At 35.4% G+C, this 19,811-nt stretch overlaps 1 protein-coding gene across 4 annotated transcripts in view; it reads right to left on the reverse strand.

Moving 5' to 3' along the window:
* The window catches only part of LOC127862411 (uncharacterized), a 72,869-nt gene that overhangs the window by 15,463 nt on the left and 37,595 nt on the right, over positions 1-19,811 (reverse strand). For all 4 annotated transcript variants that reach the window (XM_052401510.1, XM_052401509.1, XM_052401508.1 and 1 more), the window contains 9 exons: positions 17,919-18,106; positions 17,680-17,768; positions 15,707-15,863; positions 15,140-15,274; positions 9,852-10,026; positions 5,276-5,423; positions 2,731-2,986; positions 1,985-2,077; positions 189-1,817 (listed from right to left, as the gene is read on the reverse strand). In XM_052401510.1, the coding sequence (XP_052257470.1) occupies positions 189-1,817; positions 1,985-2,077; positions 2,731-2,986; positions 5,276-5,423; positions 9,852-10,026; positions 15,140-15,274; positions 15,707-15,863; positions 17,680-17,768; positions 17,919-18,106 (2,870 nt within the window). The remainder of the gene's footprint in view (positions 1-188; positions 1,818-1,984; positions 2,078-2,730; positions 2,987-5,275; positions 5,424-9,851; positions 10,027-15,139; positions 15,275-15,706; positions 15,864-17,679; positions 17,769-17,918; positions 18,107-19,811) is intronic.

The raw sequence follows: 19,811 nt of genomic DNA on the forward strand, positions 1-19,811 counted from the left end.
GATTTTTTGCTTTTCATGTAACTAACATACACACAATGCAACCCTTATGTCAAAATATGACCTTGGTAATTCATACATAAATTTAAAAAAACAACTTTTGTTTATAGTTTGATAAAACATTATTTAACAATAATATAAATAAGAATTTTATTTTTCAGTACAAATTTGTATGGGGATCACATTGAAACCTTTAAGGCTTGCTTCAAAATGGCTGACTGAGAACACGCTGCCTCGGATCTAACTCTAGATTGTATGTTGGATCTCTCGGATAAGATCCCTTCTTGTCCTGCCTCTTCTGAAATTTTTCTGGATTCCCTGAGAACACTTTTAACTCTGTTGATCAATTCATCAAGATCCATTTGTGTTTTGTCTACATCAGTCTCAAGGGCTTCATAGATCTGGATTTCGGCATCATTCCTTACGGCAAGGTCTTTCACTCTTAAGCTGATTACTTGTTTTAGTTTGCCCATAATTTCAGACAATCGTCCAATGGATTTTACAGCCCCAATCAAAATTGGCGATAAATCAATTCTCTTATCAACTTTAATTTTCATTATTTCCATTTCCAAAATAATGCTCAAAGCACTTTTTGATTTTGAAGCATCTTTAATAATTTGCTTGAACTGGTCACTTGATACTTCTTGTTTCTCAAAGGAAGATTCAAGAATTTCCTCGATCGACTCTAGAGATTTTAGCTGTAGAATGCGTTGTTTTATTAAAGACTTGATTGAAGCCTGATCATTACCCCTTTGTTCAGAAGTCAAGGATTCTCTTTCCGAATCTTCCTCTATACTTATATGTAATCTCTCTGCCAATTGTTTAGCTACTTTCCGTACCTCCTCATTCCGGCTCGACAGAGAATGTTTAGCAACATCTTGTCTGTCTTTTTTATCAATATCAACTGGTGGCTTGGTCATGTCCCTTATCCCAATATTTTTATTCAACTCTTGTACTTGATAATCAATATCTTCAGTGGCCATCTTCATTTTGAGCAAAACTTCTGTTAACCTTGCACTGAGACGTTTATCCATCTGTGAATCTTGAAGCAATTTCTCATCAACATCATCCCTCACCTTTGCTGCTTTTATAAAAACATCACTTAAAACTACTTTGCTATTTTCTCCATCATCATCTGAGAACTTTTTCTCTTGATCCTGTAAAGCTGTGAGTGATGTCAGCTGCCTATCAATGTCCTCAACAGAGTCATGCAAGCCTCTATCCTCAGTTGATAGAGAAGAAATTGAAACTTTCTCATGAGATAGTCTGGCTGAACATTGCTGTTCAATCTTTTCTTGAACCTTAGCAACCTTCCTTCTGAGGTCTTTAACTTGACTGAACAAATCATTTACTTCTTGAAGGCTTATTAAAGACTGCAGCTTTTTAGATATTTTGTCTAATATTTTTAGTGATCCTCTTTCCTTGGCAATAACATACAAAGCTTGGACAGAATCTTCCTCACTTTGTTCATTATGCTTTTTGCCATCGATTCCCTTTTCAACAGCTTCAATGTTTTTCACAGATTTACCAATCACATCTCTAAGTGATCTTAAATCTGCCTTCACTGAAATTACTGTCAACGACTTTTTGTTGAGATATTTGATTTCCTTTTTAAGTTCTCTCTGCCGCTGAATGCTTCTTTCCAGATGTGAGTCTGTTGATCTAAGCAAGGTTTGGCTCACTGCACCATCAATAATGTTGTCAAGCCTTGAAGGCTTAGCTTGCTCTCTGATGTCCACTGATGCCTCCTTTCTTAATTCAAAAACAAGGTCTAACAATGAGTCAACTTTTTCGCCATTTTCTGTAACAGCAACCTTGATCTGTAAGACATAATGCATGGTCTGTTTGTTTAAAACAGCTATTCAACACAATTTCTATAAATGTACATTTGCCTAAAATTTGCTTAAACATTTTTTAACTATCTACATAACAAGACCAACAACAAGAAAACGATAAAACTTAAAACAATATGTAATAAAATTAATACCTGATCTTGTAGTTGTTTTAGGTATACTGAGCTGAACAGGTCAGAGGGTGCAATGTCTTGCTTAGGAACATCTAACTTTATATCAGCAACAATCTAAAATTAATATATGTGATAAATAACACAAGAACTGTCTCCATGGGAAGACATATGCCCCGAAAAACGCTTTTTTTGAAACCTAAATGCAGATTTCAAAACCAAAACGTGGACCCTAAGTTAAAGGTCAAGGTTAAAGGGGTCAAAAAATTTGTGCGTATGGAAAGGTCTTGTCCATATACACATGCATACCAAATATGAAGGTTACATCTGAAGCGACATAGAAGTTTTGAGCATTTTTAGAAACCTAAACGCAAAAGTGTGACGGAAACAAAAACAGACAGACGGATGGACAGACAGACAATGCGATCACTATATTCCCTCCTTCGGGGGGCATAAAAATGGTCAGCCTTGAAATTCCAAGCATACGGAAAATCAATGAAAATCATTTATTGCAACCTGCAAATGGTAGAAATAATTAATTTTTTAAATATAAGGTCCTAAATATTTACTATTCATATGGAAAATAAATCGAAGAATAAACCATGTAAACCATGCACACATTTTTACCATGAAATATTTTACTTTGAATAAGCACCAGAAAAAATATATTTCCTCAAAAACCAAAACCTGCTTCCAACTTAACATTTAACAACTAATTTATCCATTTCAATTAAGACAAGAGACAAAACACATGTAAATTCTCCTCATACTCTCCAAGGCTGCTTCTTGGCTTTTCTTTGGGCCTGCTTGAACTCTGCTGTGTACGAAATCTGCCCAGTTGGTTCCCTTTGATACAATGTGGAGAGCTGTGTTTCATATTGAGGCCGGGTGCCAGCATCAGCAATTCTTAACACAAGACCACACTTAGATCCAGAAGAATATATTGGTGTGTCCTTTTCAAATTTTCTTGTTAGGTAGTCAATAGAAAGATCTTTTTCTGCAATGTTCAGGAATGCGTCTCCCGAACTTAAATAAACAAAGAAAGCTATGAACAAAAATATTAAGAATGAAAGCAAATGTCAGTTCCGTACTTTCGTGATATCCATAAGGTCCTCACAAATCACAACAAATTCAATAAAGCAGATAAACAGGTATATTCAAAAAGTGACAAAACTAGTGAGCACAGATAAAATATTGAAGAGGTAATTTTCCAGCTTTCTGTTCATACATACAAAATCTAATAGTTTAATTGTAAGAAGATGTGTCCAATAATCCTGTGTTTGGAGGGTATCAACTCTTTCTGTGCTGGAACCGAATTTTGAAGGTCTTTGCAAACAGTTTGGATCCAGATGAGACGCCACAGAACGTGGCGTCTCATCAGGATCCAAACTGTTTGCTTTTCTGATAGTATTCTTTGAAAAAATCGAAAAAAATGCTAATTTTAAAAATTCATTAGACAACATTTTAGCAGACGACAAATTTCCCAGCATGCAAGGATTAAGTGAGCCTCCCTCTGGGAAAACAGATGCATGTGCCTAAAGTGTCATCCTGATTAGCCTGTGCACAAGGTAATCAGGGTCGACTCTTTCTGCCTAAACTGAATATTGCTAAGAAGAGAATTCCTTTAAAGGGACCTTTTCACAGATTTTGGCATGTATTGAAATTTGTCAGTTAATGCTTTATATTGATAAATGTTAACATTGGATCTAAAAAGCTCCAGTACAAAACAAGAATAAAATTAAAGAAAGAAAAAAAAGTAACCCTCATCTGGGCTCGAACCACTGACCCCAGGAGTAAAAGTCTAACACTAAGACCACTCGGCCTTTCATGCTCATACAATGATTAGTGTATTTTATACTGTATATAAGCAATTCTCGTAGTTTCAAAAAATATAACGACAACAACAGAACTCTCCAAATTCTTCAATCGTTTTGCGTTGCAACGCTTTATAATTTTCACAGTTTTAAATCGCCACAAGATGCATATAATGGATATTTTGAAGCATGGTAAATGTTGAGTATTACTGTTTCCTCACAAATATCATAACTAAAACGAAAATTTGGAATCTGAAACAATTTTTTTTTAATTTTGTCAATTTACCAAAACGTGAAAAGGCCCATTTAAAGCGGGTATATACGATTTTTTATATGTGTTTAATTGTAATATATTGATAGAATATGTTACAATTACACAAAATCGGCAAGAAAAATTATACATTAAAGCTGAATTTCATAAAATGCAGCAAAGACAAATAAGCCACCCGAGCCGATTGTGACGTACATATTTTCCTACAATAACCGAAGCATTCGTCTTTGTATTAGGATCGGAGTTAGTGTTCGTGTGTCGTATGAATAGATATCGTTGCAGGAATTCAAATAAACCGTTAAACTAAGTTTAGATTCACATCGTACATGTATGATATTCATGCTGGCAAAATCAGCTGTACAGCCGTTTTCAATTTCAGAATTAAATATCTGGCTTATTTCGCATTTTTGGACACATGTTCTTCTTAACTTTTATTTTAATTTATATTGAAACATATATATATTACGTTTTTTTACACATTTTATATAAATTCATAAATATTTGACAAAATTGTATATACCCGATTTAACAAAAAAATACAACATAAGCAGAAAGTGGCATCACTTATCTGGGAATTCACTTTACGCACATGATTTAAGCCATTAAGCAATTTTCAAGAACAAGACTCAAGTTTATTCTGTGTACAGATAGTGTTCTGCACTGGATCCACCTATTCACTGATACATAATTAACAAGCAGAAAAGACAAAAACAAACAGAAAGTGATGATAACCCCTGAACATGTGTTTTGGAAAAAGAATTTAAGACTTATGATCTCTGCATTTCCCCTCAAAGTATTTCTTTATTTACATATGTTATTCTTTATTTATATACGTTATCCTTTGAATCTAGTAAATACGTATCCAATTATTCCCATCAATTAATATTTTTCCCTGTTTGGGACATCAACAGAAGTGAAATGTGTTTTCAAGTACTGTAACCTGAATGATGTTCATGTTTTATAACTGGGACTATATACCCATCAGAAGATAACTGGGACTACATACCCATCAGAAGATCACTGGGGCTACATACCCATCAGAAGATAACTGGGACTACATACCCATCAGAAGATAACTGGGACTACATACCCATCAGAAGATAACTGGGACTACATACCCATCAGAAGATAACTGGGACTACATACCCATCAGAAGATAACTGGGACTACATACCCATCAGAAGATAACTGGGACTACATACCCATCAAAAGATAACTGGGACTACATACCCATCAGAAGTGTGGCTGTCCTTATCAGGTCTGGAGTTGCGGGACCGTTTGCCGGGATAGAGCCAGTTGTACATGGAGGACAACCATCCCCCACCACCATCGCTGGAGTCTCCCATATCCTCATAACTAGTGGCATCATCTTGTAGTACTTGTGTGAATGAGTTAAGGGTATTATATTGAAACATGTACCCTTTTATTACACTTTTGTAAACAACTTTTATGGAAAAAACAACATGAAGCATATACATTTTGAAGTATACATTTAAATTAATAGCCTTCAAAGCATCAAGTAGGCCATTTGGTTCAGAATCTTAACAACAGATTACAAAAACTGTTATTGAAAGTTAAAAATAACAATTGGTTAAACAAATGCTTAATATAAGATGTTCATTAATATTTTTGAGTACATGGTGGATAAAAATAACCACATTGGAAAAGTAAAATGAACATGCTTTTTAACAATCTGTCATTGTTGTATTATGTGTTCTTATGATGCTTTTTTTTAAGTGCGTGTTTGTTAGATGAACGGTTGCACAGTGTTTGGCTGTGAGAAACTAGAGTGAAGAAAAACATACCATGACTCTACATACAAACAAATGGGTCCCTTGCAGCATGGCCAGTTTTAACCACAGGGGCATGGTTTAGAGATCCTATATAAATACCATACCATTATACCATGTTATATACCAATAGTACATGGTAGTTTGAATGAAAATTGAAATTATGTTGATATGTAAGTCAATATAAAACATGTGACCCCCAGGGTATGACCAGTTTTGACCCAATGGGGATAATTTGACACAAGAGTTGTGTTTATGAAACACAATGCCCCCTACTGCGCCGCTTTGAAGTCATATATTTGACCTTTGACTTTGAAGGATGACCTTGATCTTTCACCACTCAAAATGTGCAGCTCCATTAGATACACATGCATGCCAAATATCAAGTTGCTATCTGCAATATTGCAAAAGTTATGACCAAGGTTTAAGTTTTTGACAGACACACACACACAATGACAGACACATACAATGAAAGTCACATACAATGACAGACGACAGACAGGTCAAAAACAATATACCCCTGATCATTGGATCCGGGGGCACAAAAAACCTATTTGTATAGGACGAAAATACAATATTAATTACCTAATATTGAATCTCTGGAAGTTGTAGGCTTAGAGGAAAAGTTTGTTAAAGTTTTTGTAATTTATATTTGTATAGTGACCTTGGACCCCTACAGAAGGCCAGTTTTTACCCCTAAGGGGCAAACTGAAATAAAACGTTTTAGGGGGCTACAATATTACACTCCATATATAACACCAGTGTACCATGTGGTATCAGTGAAAACAAGCAACTGTTCAATAGATATCACCCGAAAATAAAATATGTATGGGTGCACTTTCCAAGCTTGCAACTACTTAGAATCATTCATTTATACACTTAAATACAGGAAACCTATAAAAGCAGTTCAAAAAAGGGCAATAACTCATATTAAACAAGAGGGCCAAGATGGCCCTAGTTCGCTCACCTGAGAGGAGTCGGTTCATTCAATCTTTACCAAACGTCAAACATGACCTAGATATTGTCCAGACAAACATCCTGGTCAAGTTTCATCATTATTGACTAACTGACTAATGGGGTTGTTAACCCTTGGGACTTCGGTTAATAAACCATTGCCCGAGCACACTGCTTAACATAAAACTCTGCATTAAAAGGTCGAAAAAGGCCATAAAATGGACAGCCCGATTTTACTGGGCTGTACCATTGATAAATATAGAAAACTTTGCAGTGTTGGTGCGGTGCTTTAATAAAAATCTTGTAATTTAAAAAATAGCTTTACTTATAATTAAATTAGATGGGATATAAATGCAATACTCATTATAAACTGCACATTGGCTGAGCCTAACGCTGTTAAAAAGCGGCATTTGTATTGGTTAGTAGGCTTTTATAACGATGGCGCTGATTGGCCGAAATTTCTTATTAAAAATTACAAATAGATCAATCCGTTTTAAAATAGAAATTTTCCCACGTCGGACGACCTTGACATTGCACTTTACAGAATGTAAACAGTAGTAATTTCTATGCAGAAAATATAGAAATGAAAGAACAAGAGCGCCGCATGACGGAGCAATATACGCCCGATTCGTGTGCCATTGGAGATGATACACTGATGATTGATGTATTTGTTTTGGAAATAAGCAAAAAAAAATTTCAAAAATCGCGAAAAAAATAAACCCGATGAAAATATCGCAAAATAAAACTGGATAAAAATATTGCATAAAAATATTGCATGTGTTAATCGGTTGCATGTCTCCAATCAGACCTGACTGATATATAATCTATATACTACCTCTGACCAAGTTTGGTGAATTCAACTTGAACTAGAGCTTTGTCACTGAATGTGACTTATACCCCCATACCACTTTGACGCAGGATAAAAAGTTGTTTAAAAGTTTCGGATGAATACAATTTGAATTAGAGTCCGGACAAAGTGGCGCCGTTGAAAATGCACTAATTGACCCTATGACCTAGTTCTTGACCCGACATGACCCATATTCGAACTTGACCTAGATATCAACTAGATGCAACAACTGACCAAGTTTGGTAAAGATCGGATGAATACAATTTGAATAAGAGTCCGGACAAAGTGGCGCTGTTGAAAATGGACTAATTGACCCTATGACCTAGTTTTTACCTGGCATGACCCATATTCGAACTTGGCCTAGATATCAACTAGATGCAACTACTGACCAAGTTTGGTGAAGATAAGATTTATACAATTTGAATTAGAGTCCGGACAAAGTAAAATGCACTAATTGACCCTTTGACCTAGTTTTTGACCCAGCATGACCCATATTCGGACTTGACCTAGATATCAACTAGATGCAACTACTGACCAAGTTTGGTGAAGATCGGATGAATACAATTTGAATTAGAGTCCGGACAAAGTGGCGCCGTTGAAAATGCACTAATTGACCCTATGACCTAGTTTTTGACCCGGCATGACCCATATTCAAACTTGGCCTATATATCAACTAGATGCAACTGCTGACCAAGTTTGGTGAAGATCGGATGAATACAATTTGAAATAGAGTCTTTGTGTTCTGTGATTTTATTGTTAAAATTAACATAATAATACTTTTAATTCTATGTTTCTAGGGAGAGAAAGGATGACACAAAAGTGTGATATGTATAATATATGCAAAAATTATTAATATTTTAGTTTTTTTCAGATCATTATTGAACAAAACTCTGGCATATAAATTGATTTTGTTTTTGTAAGATTTGCCATGTCATTCAACTGATTGGAACCATTTTCAAACTCAACTATCATATCAAGGAAACAAATGTTCTGACCAAATTTCATGAAAATTGGGCAAAAAAAGTGACTTCTAGAGTGTTCACATGTTTTCACTATATACATATAGAGAAAAATGCCCCGCACGCTGGAGACCATGTTTTTTCACCAATCTGGACCATTTTCAAACTCGTCCAAAATATAAATAAAACCAATGTTTTGACATACTTTCATGATGATTGCGCAAAAATTGTGACTTCTAGAGTGTTTACAAGGTTTCTCTTTAGCCAAATAAGGAAAACTGCCCCCCCCCCCCCTGGCAGCCATGTTTTTCACCTGACCTGAACCAGTTTCAAACTCAACTCTCATATAAAAAAACCCATATGTTCTGACCAAATTTCATGAAAATTGGGCCAAAAATGTGACTTTTAGAGTGTTCACATGTTTTCACTATATACATATAGAGAAAAATGCCCCGCCCACTGGCGGCCATGTTTTTTCACCGATCTGGATCATTTTCGAACTCGTCCGAGAAATCAATTAAAACCAATGTTTTGACCAACTTTAATGATGATTGGGCAAAAATTGTGACCTCTAGAGTGTTTACAAGGTTTCTCTATAGCCAAATAAGGAAAACTTCCCCGCCCACTGGGGGCCATGTTTTTCAACGGACCGGAACCACTTTTAAACTCAATCAACATATCATTAAGACAAACATTTTGACAAAGTTACATGAAGATTTGGTATGAAATGTGACTTCTACAGTGTTTACAAGTTTTTTCTTATTTTTTTACCTAGTGACCTAGTTTTTGACCCGGCAAGACCCAGTTTCGAACTCGACCGAGATTTCATTGGGACAAAGCTTCTGACCAAGTTACATGAAGATCGGACAATAAATGTGGCCTCTAGAGTGTTTACGAACAAATGTGGACGGACGACGGACAAAGACCGGTCACAAAAGCTCACCTGAGCAATCAGGTGAGCTAAAAATGTGTAGCATTTCCTCAGAATAGGAAGTCTCTTAAGAGTGTGAAGGTTGTGTCAGTCTTCTTTTAACACTAGTCGGACATTTTGGCTTTAAATGGACAACAGGTGATGTAAATCAGCTTTTGTACACTATCTTTTCAAAGAAAAAAGTTGCAACTGTGAGGGTGGACCAAATAAGATAACAAAAGTTGTGAAAGGTCACAGACGTTGTATATTTATCTTTTTCTCATAAAAGTCACTGAGATGAAGTTAAATATGCAGAAATTACAACAAAAATATATTAAAAACCAACCTTGAACATGTTGAAACTGCACATTAAGATCAGCTGGAGACAGTGGTTGGAATTTCAATTGCACAAACTGCCTGCCAGAGTATAGCAGCAATGGAGAATACTGGTCTTTAACACTTCTTATCTCCCCTTCAAGTGTTAAACTCCTTCCAAAAATGTCTCCTATTGTGGTTGATATCTAAGATACAAAGAAACAAGTTATGTATTTGTCAGAAACACAATGCCCACTACTCCTCCGCTTTGAATTAGAAAAAAATTGTTTATTATATCCCTTTAAAAAATATTACTTCCCTTGTGAAAATGATCTGTACCTGTCAAATTATATGAAATATAAATTATTTCCCTTTAAAGCTTGTTACTTCCCTTATTGTTGTTTTTTACCTTTGAACTTGAAGTATGACCTTGACCTTCCACCACTCAAAATGTGCAGCTCCATGAGATACACATGCATGCCAAATATCAAGTTTCTATCTTCAATATTGCAAAAGTTATGGCCAATGTTCAAGTTTTCAGATGGACGCACAGACTGACAGATAGACGGACTGACAGTTCAACTGCTATATGCCACCAATAGGGGGCATACAAATCATATTGGTATCTTGTTCATTAAATGGACTCCATGCTTTTATAAGAACAAATGTGACCCAAAAGAAACAGGTAGGTCAAAGTTGGTTTAACTTGGTTTGTATCCTTACTTGTTATGTGCTGAATATCACTAATTTATCTCTAATATCTTTTATTCATACATTTACTAGATTTTGCTTATTAATACATTCTTTTTAAACTCTTCTTCATTAAAATATGTTATTGCTTCCTGCTTAATTTAAGTAAACTAAATTATGACAAAATAAACCAACACTATCATATTGGAAAACAACAAAAAAAATCTGAGGATGTAATTTGGTCTGCATTGGTCATTGTCTGAAATGGGAAATAGAGGGAACGTCAAGTTTATCCCTTATTCCACTCTGAAACTCTATTATACTCATAATTACCAGACAATTATTTTAATATAATATATTAAAACTGCCCATTTATACAATAAATGCAGTTATTATAATTTTGAATTTTAAACATTGAACCTCTTGGCCATGAGACTTCAGACAACAGTATTTAATCTTTCATTTTTTGCATATAAGACGAACAAGTTACCCCAGAGTGAGGCACATTTTTCCCCCAGAGTGTTTTCTTTGAACAAACTTGGTAGAGGAGCACTATACCATGTTACATAACGAAACCAAACCTTTGGCCAGTGCCATGTCAGAGATTTTTTTAAAGTGTTTACTACATATGATACATTGCAATATAATGTTTCATACCAAATATTACACTTCAGGGCAATGTGGTTGCAGGAGAAGATTTTGAAATCTTTCTTTTTTTTTGAACCCCTTTTTGGGACCCTTGACATAATGAATAAATAAACCGGAACCTGTTGAACAATCGTCATGGAGGGCCACCAAAGGAACAATTTATACTGTAAAGTTTAGTCGAATTCTGGCGGGTTGATAAGGAAGAAAAGAACAAGAGATGTGTTTGTCAGAAACACCATGCCCCTACTGAGCCGCTTTAAAGCCATAAATTTGACCTTTGACCTTGAAGGATGACCTTGACCTTTCACCACTCAAAATGTGCAGCTCCATGAGATACACATGAATGCCAAATATCAAGTTGCTATCTTCAATATTGCAAATTATGACCAAGGTTTAAGTTTTGGGACAGAAACACACAATGAATGACAGACAGACAGACAGGCCAAAAACAATATAATCCCCATCATTCGATCTGACCCGTACGACATTTTGGGGCGGAAATGGGACGGAAATGAGGCGTAATTGTGATGGAAACTATTAATTCCAGGGCGGACTTGAGGTGGAAATTGATTTCCGCCCCAAAAAGACCATGTCTCTTGATTTTTTTCCAGTCGGAACTCATTAGCAATTACGGGTGGAAATAAGACTCGGGCGGAATTTCATACTTGAACATGTTCTGGGGCGGATTTTCTGACTAAGAAAATTAACTTGGGCGAAATTTCATACTTATACATTTCTCTGGGGCACAATGTTGGACTTAGAAACTATTGCTAAAGAATTTCAAAATGGGACTTTAAGATAAGTAATAAACAAAGTTCTGATTTCAGTTTCTAAATGGTTATTGTAGAAAACATTTGCTATACACAAGGAAAACATTAATATTCAATTCATACAATAGTTCACCCATGCAAAAAAAGCTGAAATGAGCTTGAAATGACACAAATTGAAGGCTGGAATGACTGAAAAAATGGGACTAATCCACAAATTCAGCTGCAAGTTGTCACTCCTCAAAATTTATAGGAAAATAATTAACTTAGGTATACTCTTCTGGATGAAATTTATATATATATTGGCTCAGGCTTATTTTTAGAAGACCTTATAATTAAATCACTTTGTTATGATAATTTACCTTACAACATCTAAAGTACATGTAAATCTACTATGTATTTAAAATATCTTTGAATGAAGGGTCTTAGAATAAATTTGATTAAGGGATGTATGATGCAAGTTGAAAATTGTTGTGAAATGCAGTAAATTTATCCCTGTTTATCAGTAGTGTTTTGTTTTACGATGTCAATTTGGTGGCTGTATGTTTGTATTCCCCCAGTTGTAAACAAATAATGCATGGGTAATATGATCCCTTACAGCCTGATAGGACAGACACTGGCTCAGTGTGTGAGTCAGAATTTTGAAAATAAAAGCGGGTGTTTGCAAGACCTGTTACTCAGACTTGAACATTTGAAATGCAGTTTCAAAGCAATGATTTGACTTTTGCGGCGTAGCTGATTAACGTCACTTTTGACCTTAGTTGACATTTAGGTTACATTCATAAAAATGCGCGCGGCTACCCACGAATAAATACACTTCATTTAGTCCATTGGCTGATTTGAGAATACCACCAGAACATTGGAAACATGGCCGCGTCTTTCTAACACTGTTTTACTGCGTGTTCAGCATGAAACAATTTTATCTCTTATGAAAAGGCATGATAGATAGAACAGTTTTACACTCAACTCTTCACATCAATACAATTTGCGCGTAGATTCTACACCTTTGTCAGTTCGCGGTTAGTGTGTGTGAATGTCAGAGTTTATATACAGGTACTCGCTGGGTCTTCACGAATACCTTATGTTCTTACCGGAGTTCGCAGCCAGTAAAATAATCGTGATATAATAAAGACGCAAGAGCGTGAACTATGTGAACTGCAATTTTCTTTAGACCAGAAAGATGTTAAATGAAGATATCCAGCGATTTTATTATGGTATGTCAATAATAGATTCTTAATGTGTTTTCAACAATACCATGATAAATGTTATTTTAAATTAATTTAACAAGAATTATTCCACCATATTGACTAATGTATCAAGCATGAGCGCAATGATTCTCGATACTGTTAATACTCGAATCAAATAGCAATGCCCGACAAAGCACTAAAACAGGTTTGTTCGAAGATTGCGCGCATAAATATTAAAAATATTGCGGATACTTCGCGTGTGTCCGGTTGGCTCATATGTTTTAATTTCACTTACCATTATTCTTTTGGTTTTCTGTTTTGTATCTATAGGTTTATGACCAGAAATATGTAATAATGTAAAATAAGCCGCAAAAACTCCGCGTAACATCCCGTACTGCGTGTGATGCAGCTAAGAACTGCACAGAAAGACATTCGCTATCCTTGATCTCATTCATTGAACTCTTTCCCTTTCATAAACTCCAACCACAATCAACGCCGTATATCTTTTTAAAAGATATTTCTTGTTTAATTTGAAGTTTTAATAATATGATGAATTAGTCTTACTTTGATGAACATTCTGAAATAATTAAGTAAAATGTGGAAGTCAACATTCAGTGTGTAAAAAAGGCTAAAAAGAGCGATTCTAATCAGTGAGTTATGATGGAACTTTTTAAAATGCTCTGAACTATTAAACAGGTTTGTTTCTATATTTACGTTGTATTGTTTTCTTATAATACTGTGTTTATTACAGTGTGAGTTATATTGTTTAAGTCAGTAATATCTGTTTCGGCGGGTGGTTTTAACCTATAACATTTATAATGAATGATCAAGCTAGTTATTTTTGCAGTTAATTTCACATTATATAAAAACGTAATGCAGTCAAAGGTGTCTTACATAAAATATCTTATTGAATGTTTTTTGCCATATCAAAATTTTTGTCATTTGTGAAATAGAAACCTAGTGTTTTAATTAATTAGCTCCATCAGAGGTCCAGATAAAGTTTTTGTATTCCTTAAATTTAATAAGTGAATGTTTTAGTGAAACAACATGCATAGTTGTTGATTTTTAAGTATTTAGTTTTAAGCCACTATTATACTACAGTCAATGTATTGCGTTTATTAAAGCAGTGAATGAGTTAATTGTTCCATCAATGAAGTTAATGTTGTGTCATCTGCAAAAAAGGTTTGTTTTATGACTGTCTGTATCTGGATAAAGATTGAAAGGTGCATGTTTTTGTGTGTGATTTTTTTAAAGTTTTTTTTAGTTTTTGTGACCTTTTATGTCCGTCAATCAATCAGCAGCTTAAGGAGCTATGTATATACCGGAGTAATTCATAATATCCCCCCTCGGAATCATTAACATATTCTCCTGTCATTTCCGCCCAGAAATAAATTCCGCCCTGAAATTTCCATCCCAGTCTAATTTCTGCCTGGAAATATTTTCCGCCTCATTAGCATATTCCGACCTGTGTCAGCATGCAAAAATAATTTCCGCCCGGAAATCTTTTCCGCCTCATTAGCATATTTTACCCCAAATTCGGCCCCATTTCCGCCTCCTTTCCACCTGGAAAACATTCTTTCTTGTAACCACTATATTCCGGGCGGAATCAACAATTTTCCAGGCAGAACTGTCAATAAAATTCCGTCTCAATTGCGTCTCAATTGCGGGCGGAACATTTCGTACAGGGGGGGGCTTAAAAGCTGAAGGGTCAACATTCCTGACACACATATGAGAAAACAGATGGATAGATGAGGGACATCATCATATCTCAATAACTCATCATAAGCCAGTTGTGCTAAAGCAAACAAATAAAGCTAAATATCCTTACTGTTATACATCGTTGTAATCAACTATTACATAACTCAATAAGTATATAATCTATGAATGAACACATTTCTATATCATAATTGTAAACATTTATAACATCCAATGATAATATGATGTTGTAAAAATATAAGTTTTTTATAATATAATATAATATAGTGTGTTAGTAAAAAAACAACACTAAAATAATAACAGACTTTAACCTTTGTGATATCAGCTCCTTCCACGGCTATTATTTCTCGGCGATCTGTGATTTTGTCATATGCACTTAGAGAGGTAGGGTCCATGCTTATTACTGTAAACATGCGAGCCTCAATGCTTACTGCTCTCACAGGCTTCTGAAAATTGAGAGCTACAGTTTTGATTGGTCCAAAATGTTCCATTAAGTAAGTGTTATCTTGAAAATCAAAATCATTTAGGCTATTCCAGTGTAAAAAACACTAAGAAGGTGAGAACGTAAGGTCCAAAAATGAGATACCCCATAGACATCTTTATTTGTTTCAACGCACCAAAGGAATATGAAACTGTTAAATACCCCCTGTCACAATATTGATATTATACATTGCCTCCATCACCAATGTAAATCCATTTCAGTAAGATGCCTAAGCTTTATTCCCAAGAATTAACTGGAAAATGCCTTACATTGCAAATGATTTGGATCTGCTACTTTGCTGTGTGATTGCATAGGCTAGTCCGGGACAACACTTTGCCCATGCTTTAAGCCCCATTTTCCCAAAACGAAGCTCAATAAATATGAAGACTGCCCTAACCTGGTCTTTGAAAGAGATGAGAAGTTTGGACTTCTCAGGGTCCACATTCACCACAGCGGACACTGGAAGGTCCAGCGAGATTGTCACAGGGAGCTCCAGGCCTGATGTAATGTGCTTCAGCTGGACTCCCAGCCTTGGTTGTGCTTGGACGAACAGGCTGACATACAAAGTAATGGGTTTCAACTCTTTCGCCCATAAAAGCACTGTGAAAATTGTTTTGCAACCAGCATTAAACCATAACAGACTGCAAGTAACTCGCAGTCTGTTAAGGTTTTATGCTGTTTGCTGCTCATCAGTAACTCTAGGTTGGAAATGAAGCCTTTAAAACTTAAATTTAGTAAGAAAGGTCTTTAATTAAATGTAACTTTCTAATGGAATACAAAATATGTATCTAAGTGGTAAAGGGTTAAACATGACAGAACTGTGAAATTAATGTTTTTATGCAGACATGCTAGTCTTAAAAATTTAGCCAGTTTACTATCATTGCATGCTGATTCAGGTTTAAGACTTAAAGGAATTGAGCCTTGCCTGCCAAAACAGGGCTTAATGCATGTGCTTCAAGTGAAGTCTCAGATTAGCCTGTGCAGTCTACACAGGCTAATCTGGAACAGTCTACACAGGCTAATCTGGAACAAAACTTTCTGCCTAAACTAGTTTTTGCAAAGAAGAGACTTCCTTTAAACAAAAAATACCATAAAAGCTGAAAGTCTTTCCAGGTTAGCTTGTGCAGACAGAACAGGCTAATCTGGAAAGACACTTTACGCACATGCACTAAGTAGAGTTTTGGCAGATTGCAGCTCAGATGCTGTTCCTGTACCTAGTGGTTGTGTCATACATGTCAAGAATGTGACAACAACATCACAAATGTTTTACTGTAATGAACATGTATTGTCAGAGGGACAAAATAAACATGCATTTCGATTAAAATGTGTTAAGGCATGCAAACAAATGAAGATTCACATGAATATCTATAACTTATTTCGGGCTATTACCAGTATGTGCATATGTTTATTCAACATTAATGCATATACAAACTTCAATAACTTGCGACATTATTGACTAAGTAAAAAAAAGTTCCATTCCATGTACAGTGCTAAATTTTACATAAGTAATTTAAATAGATTACTGTGTTGTAAAAACTAATATATCTTTATGTATGATCTATATTATTCACTATTCAACAAAACATGTGTTTAAAGGACAAACATTCCCCCCCCCTTCCATTTTTGACCTTTTGACCCTTAAGATTGACCTTGACCTTTAAAGTAGGGCGACAGGTAATACAAAAACATGTTGTCTAATGATGGGATACATTTGTGCAAAGTTATTAAAAAATTCATCAAATACATGGCAAAGTTACCAGCGAAGTTGACCTTTGACCTTACAATGTGAACTCAACCTTTGAGCTATGGACAACACAATACATCTGATCTTATGATTTGTTGTGGTTATTTTAAAACCATTAAAACATGGCACATTTATTGCTCAGACAGGATTTTTAAGACATCCAGTATTCTTATGACAATGCGACTAAAACTTTCTGAAATTTTGAAGGGGGGCATAAAAAAACAGTATTTAGGAATGTAGACATTTAGAACAGGTAAAATAAATATACTGCAAAATTGAACATCTTCCTAATTTTCCAGTAATTTGAATCTCCGATAATTGAAAATGCCATATAAATAAGAAGCATCATCTTAATCCGACAATATTGAAGAAGAAGTTTAAAGGACCAAAAATGCTTACAGAACAAATAATCCACAGTGACTCCAGTAAACCCCTTCCTGCTCTGAAGAAGAGTGAACATGGCTATATGCAGCCAACATAAAACAGAACAGCCAGCAAAAAACTTGCAGTCTGTTCAGGTTTTATGCTGTTTGCTGCTCATCAGTATCTTCGGGTAGAAAATAAAGGCTTACAAATTTGAAAGATCTTAAATTTAATTGTGGAGGCATAAGAGCACAAAGACGTACCTTGGCTTCATGTCTACAAAGGCGTCCCATCTGCTGATAAGTGGACCAGACCTGGCCTTTCTGGGGTTTTCCTGGATTCCAAAGCTCCCCTGAAATTATTGGAATAGGACAGATCCATCTTTAAAATGATTGGCAAACACTTGCAAAATCTGATGTAAAGGAAAGGCATGAAAAAAATGCTTTGAATGTTGGCAGTTTTATAGTGGGACTCTATAGGATTTGAATTAGTGTAATCTAACCTGCAGACTGGAAATACCCTGCAGGTGGAGCTCCGCCCTCAGGGGGAGGCCGGACTCTGTGGTCTGTTGGAGCTGGACAAGGGGCACTGCAAAACTGAACTGACTATGCAGCAGATCCTTAAGGGAGTCCAGGAGACCCATTTCTGCCTTGAGAAATCTCAGGATTGAAAATGTCTCACCTTGTTTACCTGAAATGTTGATACTCAACCCTTTACTTGTTAGATACATATGTTGATGTGTTTGTTGTACCTTAGATAATTAAATTGATTAAAAACCTTTCTAAATGGATTCATGATTCAAGGTTTCATTTCCAACCCTAAGATACTTATTAGCAGCAAACATCATAAAACCTAAACAGACTGTTTGTTACTCGCAGACTGTTCTGGTTAAAATGCTGGTTGCATATAGCCAATTTAACTTTGCCTCTGAGTGGGAAAGGGTAAATTTAAATGCAACTGTGGTGTTCTTCGTACTCAAAGCCATACATTTGCTTAAATGGAGTAATTTCAGTATGTACTGCTTTTCATATTACTACAAATCAAAAAAACTACTTCCAAGAACATTAAAGCAATAAAAAGGTAGCAGCAATGATTGCATTATTACTGGAATAAAATGTTTGCTTTCTTAAGTGAACATGTTTGACAAATTAAATGGTTAAACAAAACATATGTATACAATGCAATGATCTGAAAAAAACGCAAACATTTTCAAACTAAAATATGAACACAAAGAACAGCTTTGAACAAGAGCTGTCAGAGGACAGCGCGTCGACTATTCGAGTGCTTGACATTATAACGTAAATGGGGAAATTGTTCATATTCAATAATTTATTAGACAATCTTTCAAAAATAAAAAAATTAAAAAAAATTATTTATTTGTTTGGGAGGGGGTTGAGAGGGGGTATAATGTGGGGTGTGGTCATTTATTAGACGATCTTTCAAAAATTAAAAAAGGAAAAAATATTAAAAAATTGGGGGGTGGGGGGTAGGGGGGGGGGGGGGGGGTGAGAGGGGGGTATAATGTGGGGTGTGGTTATTTATTACATGATGTTTAAAAAAAAATTAGGGGGGGGGAGGGGGGTGGGGGTGAGAGGGGGTATAATTTGGGATGGGGTAATTTATTAGATGATGTTTAAACAAAAAAAATGGGGGGGGGGTTGGGGGGGGGATTCTGGGTAGGGACGTGGGTAATTGTTTGGGTGGAATCCATTGTGGTATTCAGGTAAGTGTTGTTTTGTCAAAGTAATAATAAAATGTGATCATAAATAAAGAAGTTTTGGCAATTAAAGCAAAATGTTCAATTATCTAAGTGTAAAAGGGGCCATAATTATGTCAAAATGCTTGATACGGTAGTCTGCTCTTGTTTATAGGTTGGGGTCATGTTTGGTAAACAAGTATGCAACATATAAAAGCAATATGTCAAAGGATATAGGAAATATTTGGGGTAGTACGCAAACTTTAACATAGATTTATCAATAATATGCATATTATAAGTATAAAAGGGGCAATAATTTTGACAAAATGCTTGATAGAGTTGTCTGCTCTTGTTTATAGGTTGGGGTGATGTTGGTAAACAAGTATGCAAAATATGAAAGCAATATGTCAAGAGACATTGAAAATAGTTGGGGCAGTACGCAAACTTTAACATTTGCTGCATGTTCTAAGTGGCAAAGGGGCCATAGTTATGACACAATGCTTGATAGAGTTGTCTGCTATTGTTTATAGGTTGGAGTCATGTTGGTAAACAAGTATGCAAAATATGAAAGCAATATGTCAAGGGACAAAGAAAATATTTGGGGTAATACGAAAACTTTAACATTCGCACGCTAACGCTAACGCAGACGCTCACGCCGACACCGGGGTGAGTAGGATAGCTCCATTATATATATTTCAT

The sequence above is a fragment of the Dreissena polymorpha genome, chromosome 16, assembly GCF_020536995.1.
Source record: "Dreissena polymorpha isolate Duluth1 chromosome 16, UMN_Dpol_1.0, whole genome shotgun sequence".
Classification (NCBI taxonomy): domain Eukaryota; kingdom Metazoa; phylum Mollusca; class Bivalvia; order Myida; family Dreissenidae; genus Dreissena; species Dreissena polymorpha.